Source organism: Neltuma alba, unplaced genomic scaffold, assembly GCF_004799145.2.
Source record: "Neltuma alba isolate B1F8T4 unplaced genomic scaffold, ASM479914v2 tig00000846_pilon, whole genome shotgun sequence".
Taxonomy (NCBI): Eukaryota; Viridiplantae; Streptophyta; class Magnoliopsida; order Fabales; family Fabaceae; genus Neltuma; species Neltuma alba.
Window position 1 is genome coordinate 62,117 of NW_021632220.1, and position 13,448 is coordinate 75,564.

Here is a 13,448-nt window from a genome sequence, read left to right on the forward strand (position 1 = left end):
AGCTAGACCGGCAGTGACAAGGTTTGCAACAGCTTATCTTACACTAAGTTGTATATTGCGAGAAAAAAATGCTCTTCGAACCATGTTTGCTTCAGATGATTGGACTTCTAGTACTTTTGCTAGTAAAAGTGAGGGCAAGCAAGTGGTGGACATGGTTTTTGGGGATTCTAGATTTTGGAGTTCCATCAAATATTGCTTAAAGTGTGTGAGTCCACTTGTAAAAGTTTTAAGACTTGTAGATGGTGACTCTAAACCTGCTATGCCATATATTTATGAAGCAATGGACAGAGCCAAAGAAGAGATTGCTGACAATTTTGAAAAGAAGGAATCAAGGTATAAAAAAATATGGAAGATCATTGATATTCGTTGGACTTTGCAATTACATAGACCCCTCCATGCGGCTGCCTACTTTCTTAATCCTAAGTAAGTTTTATACACTTTAAATTTTAAATATTATTGTTTAATTGTATGTTAGAACATAGAAAAACATAACTTATTTGTTATTTTCGTAGGTTTCATTATGATGAAAAATTTAATGCGGACCAGGAAGTTTATTTTGGTTTATATGAAACTATTGAGAGAATGATTCCGGATAGAAAGACAAGATTTTTAGTTGATCAACAACTTGAAGCATTTAAGTCTGCTAAGGGGCTTTTTGGAAGGAGCATGGCAATAGATACTAGAAACAAAAAGCAACCTGGTACCATTCTCTAGTCTATAGTCTATTCTATTTAGAAGACTGTAATTTTTAATCTTAATAATAAATATGAATTTTTGAAATCATTTCTCATTATTGTATCTTTTTTTAGCTCTTTGGTGGGAAAGTTATGGAGGAGAGGGCAAGGAGTTGCAAAAGATAGCTATGAGGATTTTGAGTCTCACGTGTAGTGCTACTGGATGTGAAAGAAATTGGAGCACATTTGATCAAGTGCATACTAAGCGAAGAAATCGTTTAGAACAACAAAGGTTAAATGCACTTGTATTTGTCAAGTACAACCTTCAACTTGAGATGAGACAAAAGATTAGAGAGGAAAAAGGAGAGACATATGATCCAATCTGTTTATCAGATATTGAATCTGATGATGAGTGGATCACTGAAAAAGAAAATCCATGCTTGCCAGTGGACGGGTCATGGATGGACATACATGAGAGTTTTACTCTTGAGGAAGGAGCTCCAAGTAAGAAAAGAAAGAGAGGTATAATATTTCCAAGCTAAACTTAAGTTAATTTTTAGTTTAAATATATACCATCATACTTATTAAGTTTTTTTTCCCATAGGTCCAAGAAACTTGAATGCCAAAGCCAATAACAAAGGAAAATCTATAGTAAGACAAGAGAATGAGAATGAAGATGATGCTGAAGATGGGGAAGAGGAGGATGATGAAGAAGTGACATTGTTAATGGAGGATGATCATGAATTGAGTGACATTGATCTTGGAGATGATGAATGAGGAATTGAATTTTATGTTCAGTGATTTTAGTCTTTTTAAGCTAGGATTTTGATTTTGTGAATTGATTTTGAGGACTATTTGTCTTTAGAATTTCATATGTTGGCTTTTATATTTTTTTTGAGAGTCTAAAATAACTAATATTTACAAACTTTTGATATCTTTTTATACAAAAATTACTTATATATCATCCTTAATAGTTATTCATGAATCTTACGATTCACGATACGTTACGATTCAAGATTCAAAAAATCGGCTTTCCGATTCACGATTCGTATCTCGCTTTGATAACCATGACTACAACCTCTCCCGGTTCTTGAACGCATTTGGGAGGATATATCCTTGGATTTCATCACAGGGCTTCCAAAATCCAGAGGCTTTGATGTGATTCTTGTGGTTGTTGACTGCCTTAGTAAGTATACACACTTCATTCCGCTGTCTCATCCCTACTCTGCTAAAACAGTGGCTGGTCTGTTTTGCCAAGAAATAGTTCGGTTGCATGGCATGCCTCGGTCCATAGTTTCTGATCGTGACCCTCTCTTTTTAAGTAATTTTTGGCAAGAACTCTTTCGTTTAAGCCAGACCCGCTTAAACATGAGCACTGCCTATCACCCACAAACGGATGGGCAAACCGAGGTGGTATTTTGGAGACTTACTTGAGGTGTTTTACTCACGAGCAACCAAGAATGTGGAGCAAATTCCTTTGCTGGGCAGAGTTTTCTTTTAATACTAGCTTCCATGTATCAGCTCAAAATACTCCATTCAAACTAGTATATGGGAGAGAGCCTCCACCACTTGTTCCCTATGTCAAAGGGGAAACACTAGTTGCAGATCTGGAAGAACAGCTAGAGCTAAGAGATGACATGCTCAAGATTTTGTGGGAAAATTTGTTAAAGGCTCAAAATCGCCTGAAATTACAAACTGATCACCATCGTAGGGACCTCGTGTTTGCGCCAGGGGATATTGTTTGGTTGCGCCTCCAGCCTTATCAACAGAGAAGTCTAGCTAAACGGAGGTTTGAAAAACTGTCTCCAAGATTTTTTGGGCCCTATAAAATCATTCGACGTGTGGGTCAAGTGTCATATGAATTAGAGCTCCCTTCAGATGCCAGGATTCATCCCATTTTTCATGTATCACTCCTCCGTCCGGCTTATGGCCAAACACCACCTACAGACCCAAACCCCCTCCCTTTATCTACTGATATGGAATTGCTACTTACTCCTATGAAAGTGCTGAAGCATCGCTGGGTAAATGATAGCACACTGGAATTACTTGTTCAATGGGAGAATCGTTCCACAGAAGACTCCACTTGGGAAGATTATGATTCTTTTTCTGCTCAATTTCCTGACTTTCGACTTGAAGACAAGTCGTTTTTCCAAAAGGGGGGTAATGATAGGATACCGGACAAATTCAGACTGACTTATTCAAGAAGGGCTAAATGTGGCAGAGAAGAGTCAGTTTTGGAGTAGCGATTTACATGCTTTTTATTTTAATATTTCCCTGTTCTTTTTCTACTGGCATATTTTCAGTTCCGAAATAAGAAGGATAGCCCTCTCCAACGTTAGGATTAGTTGCTGATTTATCGTTGATTGTTATCTTTGGATTTTCAACTGATTTTCTCTCTGTAATTTATTATAAAAAGGCTATCTGGCCGCTGGAATAAAGACAACAATTCTTCAGAGAGTATATTTATATTGGAGATCCTCCATCGGTCCTTTAGAGAGAGTGCTGTGAGATCCTTGCCGCTCTTTTTATTGGAATTCCTTGCTGTTACTTCGTTTCTCTTTATTTCCTTTAGATTAGGTCCCTACCAGCATCTCTGCCGCTTTCCTTGTTATTCTCCGCTGGAAGCCAAGTGTGATCAGCGGCTCTACCTCTTGCTTCCATTTTAATTTTTGTGCTCTAAATTTTCGTTAATCTTTGTCTCTCTGCCTGATAGACAAAACAACAAATTCATATTTTCAAGATACAATATTATAACCAAATCTTGAAAAAAATTTGAAAAATAATTACATCTATACCTTTTATGCCTTTGCAAATAAGAATGTTTTGACTTCCTTTTGCTCACTTTATAATTCAATACCATTGGAGAGCTGAAATTGCTTCTTGGCAACATGGGGCTTATGGTAAAAGCAAACATCAAATATGAGCATTGGTGTGATGGCTTATTACATATGGATTTGTTTCTTGGAAGGAAATCCCATTTGCAGGGAAAGTTTTTCCCTGTCGTATAGATTCTAGTTAATAACAGCCTCCATATCCAAGTTCTTTTAGGTCGCTATAAACATAAGAAAGGTATTAATAAAAGCTTACGTCACTTAATTTATTTGAACAATCATCTTTTTGTTTCCTATACAGAATGGTATGAATTTTTCAAAAATCTTTCCAACCTTGTAGCCCATTTACAAAGAAATGAGAATGATCTTGGCAGTTTGACATGAAACAGAAAAATAAAACAAAAATAAGAAAAAATTTTTAGTGAAACCAATAGAGGAATAAAAAGTAGAAGAAATAAAATTTGAAAATAACATACCATTACTAGGACCTACCAATGCCAATGCTTCCTTATTTTGGTCCCTTTCATGACAAAATGTTCTCAAATTATTATGCTTCTCCTCATGCATATTCAGATATCCATTTTATATCTTGCAGAAAATTTTTATATATCGCTTTCACACGTGTGCCCAAAAAAATTGGTAAACGCTAACCATTCTAATAAAAGATTAAGTTGTTTTCCTGGTACCAGTATTCTTTAACATGTCCAAATTGAAGCCTTGCTTCCAAATATACAGTATCGTATTTGGAAATATTTCTGTGGCAATAATGTTTGTTTGAGCTTTTCTTTTTCTTTTTCTTTTTTCGTTTTCCTTTTTTCTTGGGTTATGGTGGGTTTTCCGTGAATTGACAAGCCAATAATATGCGAAAATGTTTTGAATCATAAGCCATGATCCACTGTTGTATAAGCTTTTACATCCATTTCATTTTTGGATTGTTGCGTTTATTGTCGCTGTCAAATTCTTGTGTTGATGACTGAGATATATGCATGAAATGAATTGGTTCACCCATTAACCAATGCTTGTTTTCTCAATTAGTCCGGACTGGACCAAGCTCTTATGTTTTCTGTTGAATCTGGTTTTTATAACCATGCTTTGGACGATTATATGATGGTGCTTACTTTTCATCTGACATATAATGCTAATGTATCGGTTGTGACAAGTAGAAACTGAAGATTGTATTTACGGAGATTTTGATCAAGAACAAGTACTAAACATTACTTCTATTTAAAGAAACAAATTGAGAAACTCCAAATGAAGTGAGCACAAGCAATTAATGAAAGCAAAACTCAATTCCAATGGGAAAATTAAATTTGGGATTTGGGAGTGTCGCTTCGTTGTTCTCATTGCGGTTATGAGAGTCTAAGTTTCAATTATGCTTCTGAGTGTTGTTTTTATTCACTTCTAACTTCCAAGGTATTTTTAAACGATTGGTTTGTGACATTGAACTTTCAGAATATAATGTGTTCATATGTTTCTCTTATGTAGATACTCTAAAGAAGAACAAATCAGCTTGCAGGAATTCCGCCGGAGAAATTTTACTTTTCTCATAAAGTGAGTTTTTAAAGCGTATCGACTTATTCGAAGAATAAATTTTTCAACGGTTAAATGATTGTTCATATGCTTGGTGTAATGGGGAAGAGATAGTTATCAGTGAGGAATGTAGAGAAATGTTTCCGAAATGGTACAGTGGAGACAAATCCATGTGCCAATGCTATGTGTTCACATTGAATTGTTTGGTATACCTTACATGTGTTTTTTAAAATTCTATTTAACAGTGAACACCCAGTGGTTGATGGATTCAAGTGTCTATTCAGTGAAGATGGGTTTGTTAGAGCTCGTTTTAGATTTGAATTTCTGCCGATTGTACTGGTCAGTAGTAACAGTGAACTCAAAAATTGAATGCTTGATGCGTTTGAAATGTGGTTTTAAATGCTTTTGATCCACTCCAGGTTAAAGAGCCCAAAGTGTATGTCCATGGAAACCTGGAAAACCGGATGATTGTTCAAAAGGATTGGCCAGGCTGCTGATAGTCCTTCCTGTTAGTGATAGCTTTTTGAGCTAATAATGTGAGTCACAGGCGGAGTTTGTTTGGTGAAAATGTTCTCCTTTTGTATAATAGTTGATAATTGATATCATGTAGCATTTTAAATTGATTTATCATTATCGTATTTCCATATTTGTTAATAGATAATTAAGACCATGCTTATTCAACTGTCAATTCTTGATGCATTCATCGTGTGGCAGGTATTGATTATGCATGTCTGTGTTTTGAACTGCTTGGTTTTACATCTCAAAGCAAAGAGAGAGAACAGAACAGTCTATGTAACTATTAAATCATGGAAAGTTACTTAAAGATCTGTGGTAAAAAGAAAAAAATAATAATTACAAGGTCTCAAAAATTCATATTTACAAGTCAAAATAATCAATCACTGCTTGGTCTGTTCGTGGGAGAGGATTGAAGGTTAATTCATGTTGCACTTGTCAACAAAGAGTACTTGAGAAACAATGCAATAATGCAAAGTATTAATGTATGATGTAATTAGGAAGTTAATTTTGATTCTATATGTAAAATGTTTATTAATTTTTTTCAAATTAATTTTATTGGTATTTCCTGAACAATAATTAAATAGAAGGGAGAGAAAAAGAATTAAGAAAGATATTTAGGATATTTTAGAAACAACATGTTATATTAGCTAATTTAACTAACATTTTTAATTTACTCAAATTAATTAATTATGTATTACATAAAGAACTGGTGGAGTATAATGCTGACATATTATGAGGATAGCAAATAATACAAAATTATTAAAACCAACCTTCAAACCAATCCCCACGCGAATGCATATACAAGGGGGATAAGAGGTGAGTCCTTTTTAATGTTCAATGCACGATATGAACTATTTTTTCTCAGCAATTGTTTTACTTAGCTTGGATTCTCTCCCATGACAAGAGAGAGGCACTTCAGGAGAAACACAGAAATGATTCTCACAAATGATTAATGATGCACCGAGTAAACCAATTTATTATTAGCTTAAGTTGACATTTTTTTATTAGCACAATTTTTCCCTTATTAGACATTTGTTCAATGTATTGCCCAACACTGAATATGGACACTTCTAGGAAAGACTGTATGTGGACACTTCTAGGAAAGATTCCAATCTTGATTAGTCATGGTACTGTTCATAAAACAGTAAAAGTAGAGACAAGTCATTATGAACAAGAAAATGGCCCAGCTTGGTTTTGATTTTTATTTAATTGGCATACAAATTTCAAATTTGGTGAGTCATAGTATAAGAAATTAACTCTTTCCGTTATATTTAGCACCCATTGGTCGCTTAAGTTGATATTACCCTATAGAAACGAACTTAGTTTTTAGAAAAATCTTTGTTGGATTTCAAAATTCTAAATTGGGAATGTAGTAACCAATACTGATTTGGAATTTTGAAATTCAACAATCATTTTTTTTGGATTTTTCCTTAGTTTTTTAAATTGTGAATTACTTTCATGCATAAATTAAGTCCTTTTTTTTGGTTAAAAAACTTTTTTACGGCATGCAAAAAAACCTATACAAAATATTTCATGCAAGAAAAATGTCAAGAGTCCTGTACGCAAACAAATTATTGGCAAGAGTGATATAAGAACAAGAGGGCGTAGTTAATGGCAAGAGAGTTATCTATAATTTTCCATGGCATTTCTTAGAAGTTTTAGATGTCAACAAAATTAGTTGAAAATAACCATCAGTGTTATATACAACTCACCTTAATAAAATTGATACTTTTCATGATACCCACACATGGGCGTGCATGTAAATAATTTACTTATAATAAACACCGCAGCGGATATATATATATATATATATATCTATATATAATATTTAGTCGTTTCCATTTTAACTTACTACCTCTAGTTTGGAAATTATCATAAATGTAACAGCTTAATTCATTTTATCTTTTTATATTTATTATTTTTTTAAAACTACTTCGCCTCACATATAAATGTTGTATGAAAATGTGTTGCAGTTTTAGTAGGAAGATTTTGTCACACTTATTATAATAATTTTTTTAATTAGTAAAGTAGCTGTTGTATTAAGCACAGGAGAGAGTAACATTACAAACATGAAAAGACAATAATGACATCATAACCAACATAATAATACCACAAATCTCCTAAAAATAGTGATATATAAATATCCTGCAACAAATCTCACAAAATAAATAGTGAAACATTATATCTTAAGGTTCACCCCAAGGTCTACATAGCACGACAATACAATCTTCTGGCCAAAAAAAGAAAAACAAAACAAAAACATGACAATACAATAATCACACCATTAATAAAAGATCGCAGCGAAAAGATTCGTGAAGCATGCATGCTCCAAAGGTCTTCAATATGTTACCTACTCATCTGGGGGGGAGGGGGGAAAATTAATAGAGGTCACAAAAAAATTCAAGTAGATTATTTTCATAGGTATGTGCGTATGGACGATACTTAATTACTTTAAGTTACTTATATTTATTATGTCAAGTTTCTCAAACACACAATATCATGTGTCCTATTTTTGGAACATTATAATTTAATTATAAATCCCTATTTAAGAAAAAAGACACATGATGAATATAAAAAAATTGATCTAAATATTTTTCTATGAGTAATTATATAAAAATAAATTGTCAAGCCATTCAAAGATGTAATGCTTTAGATAAAGAGAAAAAAATTTTGTAGGCATTTATACTTTCCTCTCAAATTTTGTTGTTGTATGTTTTTCCCCCTTAACTAATTCCTTTCATTTTATTTTGTTAGCAGCATTAGCTCTTATATATGGACGAACGGGACTAATAGATCAAGATTACAGGAACTAATGGTTTTACTAGAACAAAATTAAAAGATTTAATTAAAAAAATATAGATACAAAATTAAACATTGAGAGAAAGTATACGTACCTGGAAATATAAACCTTGTAAAAGTTGTTCCTTTCACCCGTCATATATCATGGCCTGTCAAGTGTTTGCGAAGCCATTTTTTCTTCAAAGCAATGAAGACATAAATTCGATCATACATATTACTGAGGAACCGAAAGTAGGTATTTCTCCATGGGTAGATGAAGAATAGGGACAAACATACACCCCAAAAGCTGTAAGCAAATCCAATTGCCATGCCCATCTTGAAACATTTTGAAAAATCATCATTTCTGCGTTCGATGATCTCTTTTTCTTTTTCCTTATTGGGTATTTCTCGTTCTGAATTACCTTCTCTTAGTGGAGCTCCGTAAAGTTCAGGATTGCCCATGTAGCTAGATGCCTCAAAAACCTGAAGTTGGGTGCCCAAGGGAATTCTTCCACTCAAATTATTGTATGACAAGTTCAAGACTTCTAAAAAATTTAGATTGATCATGCTTCGAGGAATTTCTCCAACAAGTTGGTTCCTTGAGAGGTCAAGCTGCTCTAGACTTTCCATATGCCCAATCTCATCTGGGATGCTCCCCGTCAAACCATTGTGCGATAAATTTAAATGGAGTAAATGACGTAACCTAAACAATTCTGGAGGTATTGTTCCTGAAAGGCTATTCATTGAGAGGTCAATAGAGGAAACAATGTCATCAACGATAACCGAAAGAGAATCGTCGGATTCACTGCAGTCTCTGTAAATTAAATGCTGATATTCCCCATAACTCCTTGAAGAATCTTGACCAATCCTTTTGTGATCATGATAGTGAGAAAAAAGGGGTTGAATAGAGAAAGTAGCGGTATTAGCCAAGCATGTTGGAATTGAACCTGAAAGTTTGTTGTTAGCCAGGTCTAAGATAAGGAGACTAGGAAGTTGGCAAATTTGGGGTGGAATACTGCCACTAAAATGATTGTGACTCAGTCTTAGAGCCATCAATTTTGTATTCCGTGTCATGGCTTGGCAGAAGAAAGGAGAAATAGAACCTGATAACAAATTACTCCCAGCATGAAAGAGTTGCAATTCTGAGTGTTGCCCAAGAGACTTTGGAAGACTCCCATTTAGCAAATTGCACCCAACATGTAAATATGCCAGTGACGATATATTTACCAAGGTTTCAGGAATGGGACCAGAAAAATAATTACCAGAAAGATCAAGATGCTCTAACTGCTTGTATTGTCCCAGCCACTCTGGAATTGATCCACCGAAATTATTGGTCCTCAAGACTAAGCTTCTCAATTTCCTAAAATTGGACAGTTCATCAGGTAAATGACCTTTAAGATAATTGAAGCTAAGGTCTAAAGATGAAATACTGCTACTTAAGTTAAATAGCCATTTAGGAACCTCAGAGTGAAAATCATTGCGAGAAATATCAAGAACCTCTAGGGAAGAAGAATTGACGTGCTCAAGAGATGGTTGAATGCTTTTCAAGGAACAATCACTTAGTCGTAACTCCCTAAGTGAAGGGAGCGAGTTAACCCGTTGAAGCCAAAGAGCTTCCTCAGAGAGATCAGCATTGCTGAGGTTTAGATATGTCAGAGAAGAAAGCCGCGAGACCCATCTAAGATCATTGATTATTAGGTCATAGTTTTGTGAAAAATCGAGATAAACAAGACTGGAGAAGTTTCCACCAAGAACCGCCGGGGAAGAAGAATTGACAAGCACATGAGATAGTTGAATGCTTTTCAAGGAACAATTACTTAGTCGTAACTCACTAAGTGAAGGGAGCGAACTGACTCGTTGAAGCCAAAAAGTTTCCTCAGAGAGATCAACATTGCTGAGGTCAATATACTCCAGAGAAGATAGCCGTGAAATCCATCTAAGATCATCAATTTTGAGGCCATAGTTATCTGAAAGATCAAGATAAACGAGATTGGAGAAGTTTGCACCAAGAATCTCGAGGGAAGAAGAATTATTAGCATGCTCAAGAGATGGTTGAATGCTTCCCAAGAGACAATCACTTAGTCGTAACTCCCTAAGTGAATGCAGCGTGTTAACCCGTTGAAGCCAAAGAGTTTCCTCAGAGAGATCAGCATAGCTGAGGTCAATATACTCCAGAGAAGATAACTGTGAAACCCATCTAAGATCATAGATTTTGAGGCCATAGTTATGTGAAAGATCAAGATAAACGAGATTGGAGAAGTTTGCACCATGGTGGATGGTTGAAATCATTGACGGGTTATGAATGGGGGGAACATAAATAGCATTGAAGTCATTATAATGCAAATCCAAGAAGGTGAGGAATTCTAGTTTCAGAACATACATGTTTATCTGACCTCCGAATCGTTTACCAGCAGAGTAATTACGCGAGAGGTCCAGCTTTGTGACTCTTCTTGTGAGGTTATCACAGTGAACTCCAAACCAGTGACAGCAATCTTGTTCAGTAGACCAAGAAGAGAGTAGCTTCGAAGGATCTTCAATGCTTCTCTTGAAGATTTCAAGAGTTTCTCGATCTCTTTCATTGCAACCAACGTTCATATTCGCATGGGACGAGCCTGAATAGAGTATGATGATGGCACATAGATACCAAAGCAAATTAATAATCGTTTTTGAAGCGTAGGAAGCCATCATAACAGTACACTTGAAGAAAGAAAGCAGGATAGCAAGTTTACTTCATAGTGATGCTACTCATGGTCATCATAAGAGAATTATATCCAGGAACCATCAATTATTCGATAATAAGAAGGTAAAAAAAAAAAACGAAATTAAATGATACTTCTGCAGAATTCAGATGGTCAAAATCAATTGTTGTTTATTCAAAAAGAAACCAACTGGTCCAACACGAATATGAACCGCGTTCATCATGCCCCACAGGCATCCTATAATTTTCTACGCATTCACTTTGGTAACTACATAACACTGTCGGGATGCTTCTTCACTCTTTCTGCTCAGGTTTCAATTTTCCTAATTTACAGAATTCGGTCATACTCCGGTCCCATGAAACGCGTCTTAGACCCTAATGGTTAGATAAGGGGTAGCAAATTAAAGTGAGTGGACTCAAAAGTCGATGTCGGGATTTGCTCAAGTCCGTTATTATGATTCAATCTTGGTTCTTTTTGTTAAAAAAGATTGACCCGATTTTTAAGTTATTTTTATTAATTGAATCATCAGTGGTTCTTTTATGGTAAATAATGTAAAATAAAAAATGATACTCCTCCGGTCCTAATTATAAGACCCAATTGACTTATTTGAGGAGATTAAGGAAGTAAGTTAAGTTGGTTATTTATAATAAATAAGTGTTATTATTCCTAAAATATCCTTGCTAATTAAGTATATTGGCTAAAACTATCATTATTAGAAGGATTATCTTGGAAAAAAATGCATAAATATAAGAGAGAAAATGGATTGGGTCTTATAATTAGGACCAAATAAAAAGTCAAATTGGGTCTTATAATAAGGACCGGAGGAGTAACCAATAGTATAACATCCCAAAATTAGATATGACTGCTTACAGGTGAAAATATATAGGAAATTTTGGCCAACAGATTGGATAAGAGCTCAAGGACTCAAACCAAGTAAATGATAAAATAAAGCGATCTCGATGGTTAACTATTGGAAGTTTAACAACATCGAAATTCTTCTAATGGCTATGTAAATCATACTCCTTTATCTTTTTTTATAAGCAACAATCACCATCATCCTCTTGTCCTTAAATAGAAACAGCATTTATAAGTTGTTTTAAATTTTGTAGCAAAATTTTTATTTTATCCCTATTAATTACTTATTTTAATACCCAGCATATTTATCATCTCATTTTTCAAACCATCATTTCTTTCCATCCACATTTTCTCTCTTTCATAAATAAGGGTATTTTGAAGAAAGCACTTCTAATTTTACCTATTTATTATTTTTAACTAGCTTTTCGATCTACGTGACGGAGTCTAAGGTTATTTATTAAAAAAGACGAAATGAATATTAAATAAGGACACAAATTTGTTGGAAATAATCATGGTTAGTGGAGTTCACACGGCTATATAAAATTTAATTAAAGTTGTTAGAGCTCATCCAACGAAATTAAAACCCAAGTCTGAAGATAATGTGTCATAGGCCCATTTAGCTCTTTCTAGCCCATAGTAACGTATAGTTATTCTAGATCTTTCTGTTTAGGGCTACATGTCCCTTCTTTCTGTATCACCGGAGTCTATATATACTACACTGTACATATCACATAATCAAGGCAATACAATACATTTTCTCTAAGCTCTAAGGTCTCTATACTTCTTTAAAGTTAAAGTGTTAGACTTTGATTGGACCGTGACCAACGTTAATAGCAAAGAGCTTTCGTCCTGAGTGAACTCCAAAAGGAAACTTACAATGCGTGTATCTTGGCTTATTACTCTGTTCTAAATTAATAAATGATCATTTCATTGACTCGCACCACTGGCTCATGAAACCAAATCAAATGACGAAATTAAACCAAGTCATTTTACTCCACAAATCTGAAGCGGTGAAGAGCATGAAGAGGCATTCGGATTTGAGTAAATGGCGTCATTAATTCGGTGAGCAAGAATAAAAGGTGGAAGGAAGGAACGAAGAGGAAAGGAGGAAGGGGGAAAAAAAACCAAAAGAAAAGAAAAGAGGCATTAAATGTTTAAAGATCTTCAACGTGTAACTTATGAATTTTAGACACATGCATTCAAAAACTTGTAGCTTATAATAAAAGAATGGAAGGAATAACTTACAAACCAGAGGTGGGATAAGAAATGGATTAGGTTCCTCATTTACTTTTCATTAATTCCATATCCATGTTAAGTCATCATCCTTTTACATTCCTGTCTGTGGCCTTGGTGTATTAAAAACAGAGGGAAATAAATAAAACAAGTCATTTGGTCATAAATATCCATAAGCAATCCATTTATACAAATTTGAATGGAGTAAGTGGAAAATCATGTGTTAGGTGGCAAGATGCGCTGAATTCCACTGCCAATGCCTTCACCTATTGTTGGTCCTTTATTCGTATGAGGAATAACCTAATTAGTCTCTCTCTATCTCTCTCTCTACA

At 34.5% G+C, this 13,448-nt stretch overlaps 3 protein-coding genes and 1 long non-coding RNA gene across 8 annotated transcripts in view; 2 read left to right on the top strand and 2 right to left on the bottom strand.

Moving 5' to 3' along the window:
• Positions 1–5,763, top strand: part of LOC114746796 (dol-P-Man:Man(7)GlcNAc(2)-PP-Dol alpha-1,6-mannosyltransferase) — a 28,391-nt gene extending 22,628 nt beyond the window's left edge. For 3 of the 4 annotated variants that reach the window (XM_028935085.1, XM_028935078.1, XM_028935093.1), the window contains 3 exons: positions 4,991–5,056; positions 5,281–5,374; positions 5,455–5,763. In XM_028935085.1, the coding sequence (XP_028790918.1) occupies positions 4,991–5,056; positions 5,281–5,374; positions 5,455–5,532 (238 nt within the window). In that variant the 3' untranslated portion in view covers positions 5,533–5,763. The remainder of the gene's footprint in view (positions 1–4,990; positions 5,057–5,280; positions 5,375–5,454) is intronic. The other variant, XR_003740313.1, reaches the window with a different exon arrangement.
• Positions 121–1,152, top strand: LOC114746817 (uncharacterized). Of its 2 annotated transcripts, none has more exons than XM_028935108.1 (2): positions 121–423; positions 810–1,152. In XM_028935108.1, the coding sequence occupies exons 1-2, from the start codon at positions 152–154 to the stop codon at positions 886–888; spliced, it is 351 nt and encodes a 116-aa protein (XP_028790941.1). In that variant the 5' UTR covers positions 121–151; the 3' UTR covers positions 889–1,152. The 2 variants fall into 2 exon arrangements, with proteins under 2 accessions (XP_028790941.1, XP_028790934.1); XM_028935101.1 differs by lacking the exon at positions 810–1,152 and adding an exon at positions 513–714.
• A 1,874-nt stretch (positions 5,764–7,637) lies between the features above and the next one.
• On the bottom strand, positions 7,638–8,682 carry LOC114746832 (uncharacterized). The gene is made up of 2 exons (XR_003740314.1): positions 8,446–8,682; positions 7,638–7,909 (listed from the first exon to the last, which is right to left on the bottom strand). It is a non-coding gene; the product is annotated as an uncharacterized LOC114746832 (long non-coding RNA).
• Positions 8,683–8,804: 122 nt separating this feature from the next.
• LOC114746787 (receptor-like protein EIX1) lies at positions 8,805–10,924 on the bottom strand. The gene is made up of 2 exons (XM_028935067.1): positions 8,899–10,924; positions 8,805–8,812 (listed from the first exon to the last, which is right to left on the bottom strand). The coding sequence occupies exons 1-2, from the start codon at positions 10,922–10,924 to the stop codon at positions 8,805–8,807; spliced, it is 2,034 nt and encodes a 677-aa protein (XP_028790900.1).
• Between the last annotated feature and the right edge of the window lie 2,524 nt (positions 10,925–13,448).

Coding starts and splice junctions, on each gene's coding strand:
- LOC114746817 (XM_028935101.1), top strand. CDS start 152: ATGGTTTTTGGGGATTCTAGATTTTGGAGTTCCATCAAATATTGCTTA. Junction 424..512: donor GCCTACTTTCTTAATCCTAA/GTAAGTTTTATA, acceptor TTATTTTCGTAG/GTTTCATTATGATGAAAAAT.
- LOC114746787 (XM_028935067.1), bottom strand. CDS start 10,924: ATGAACGTTGGTTGCAATGAAAGAGATCGAGAAACTCTTGAAATCTTC.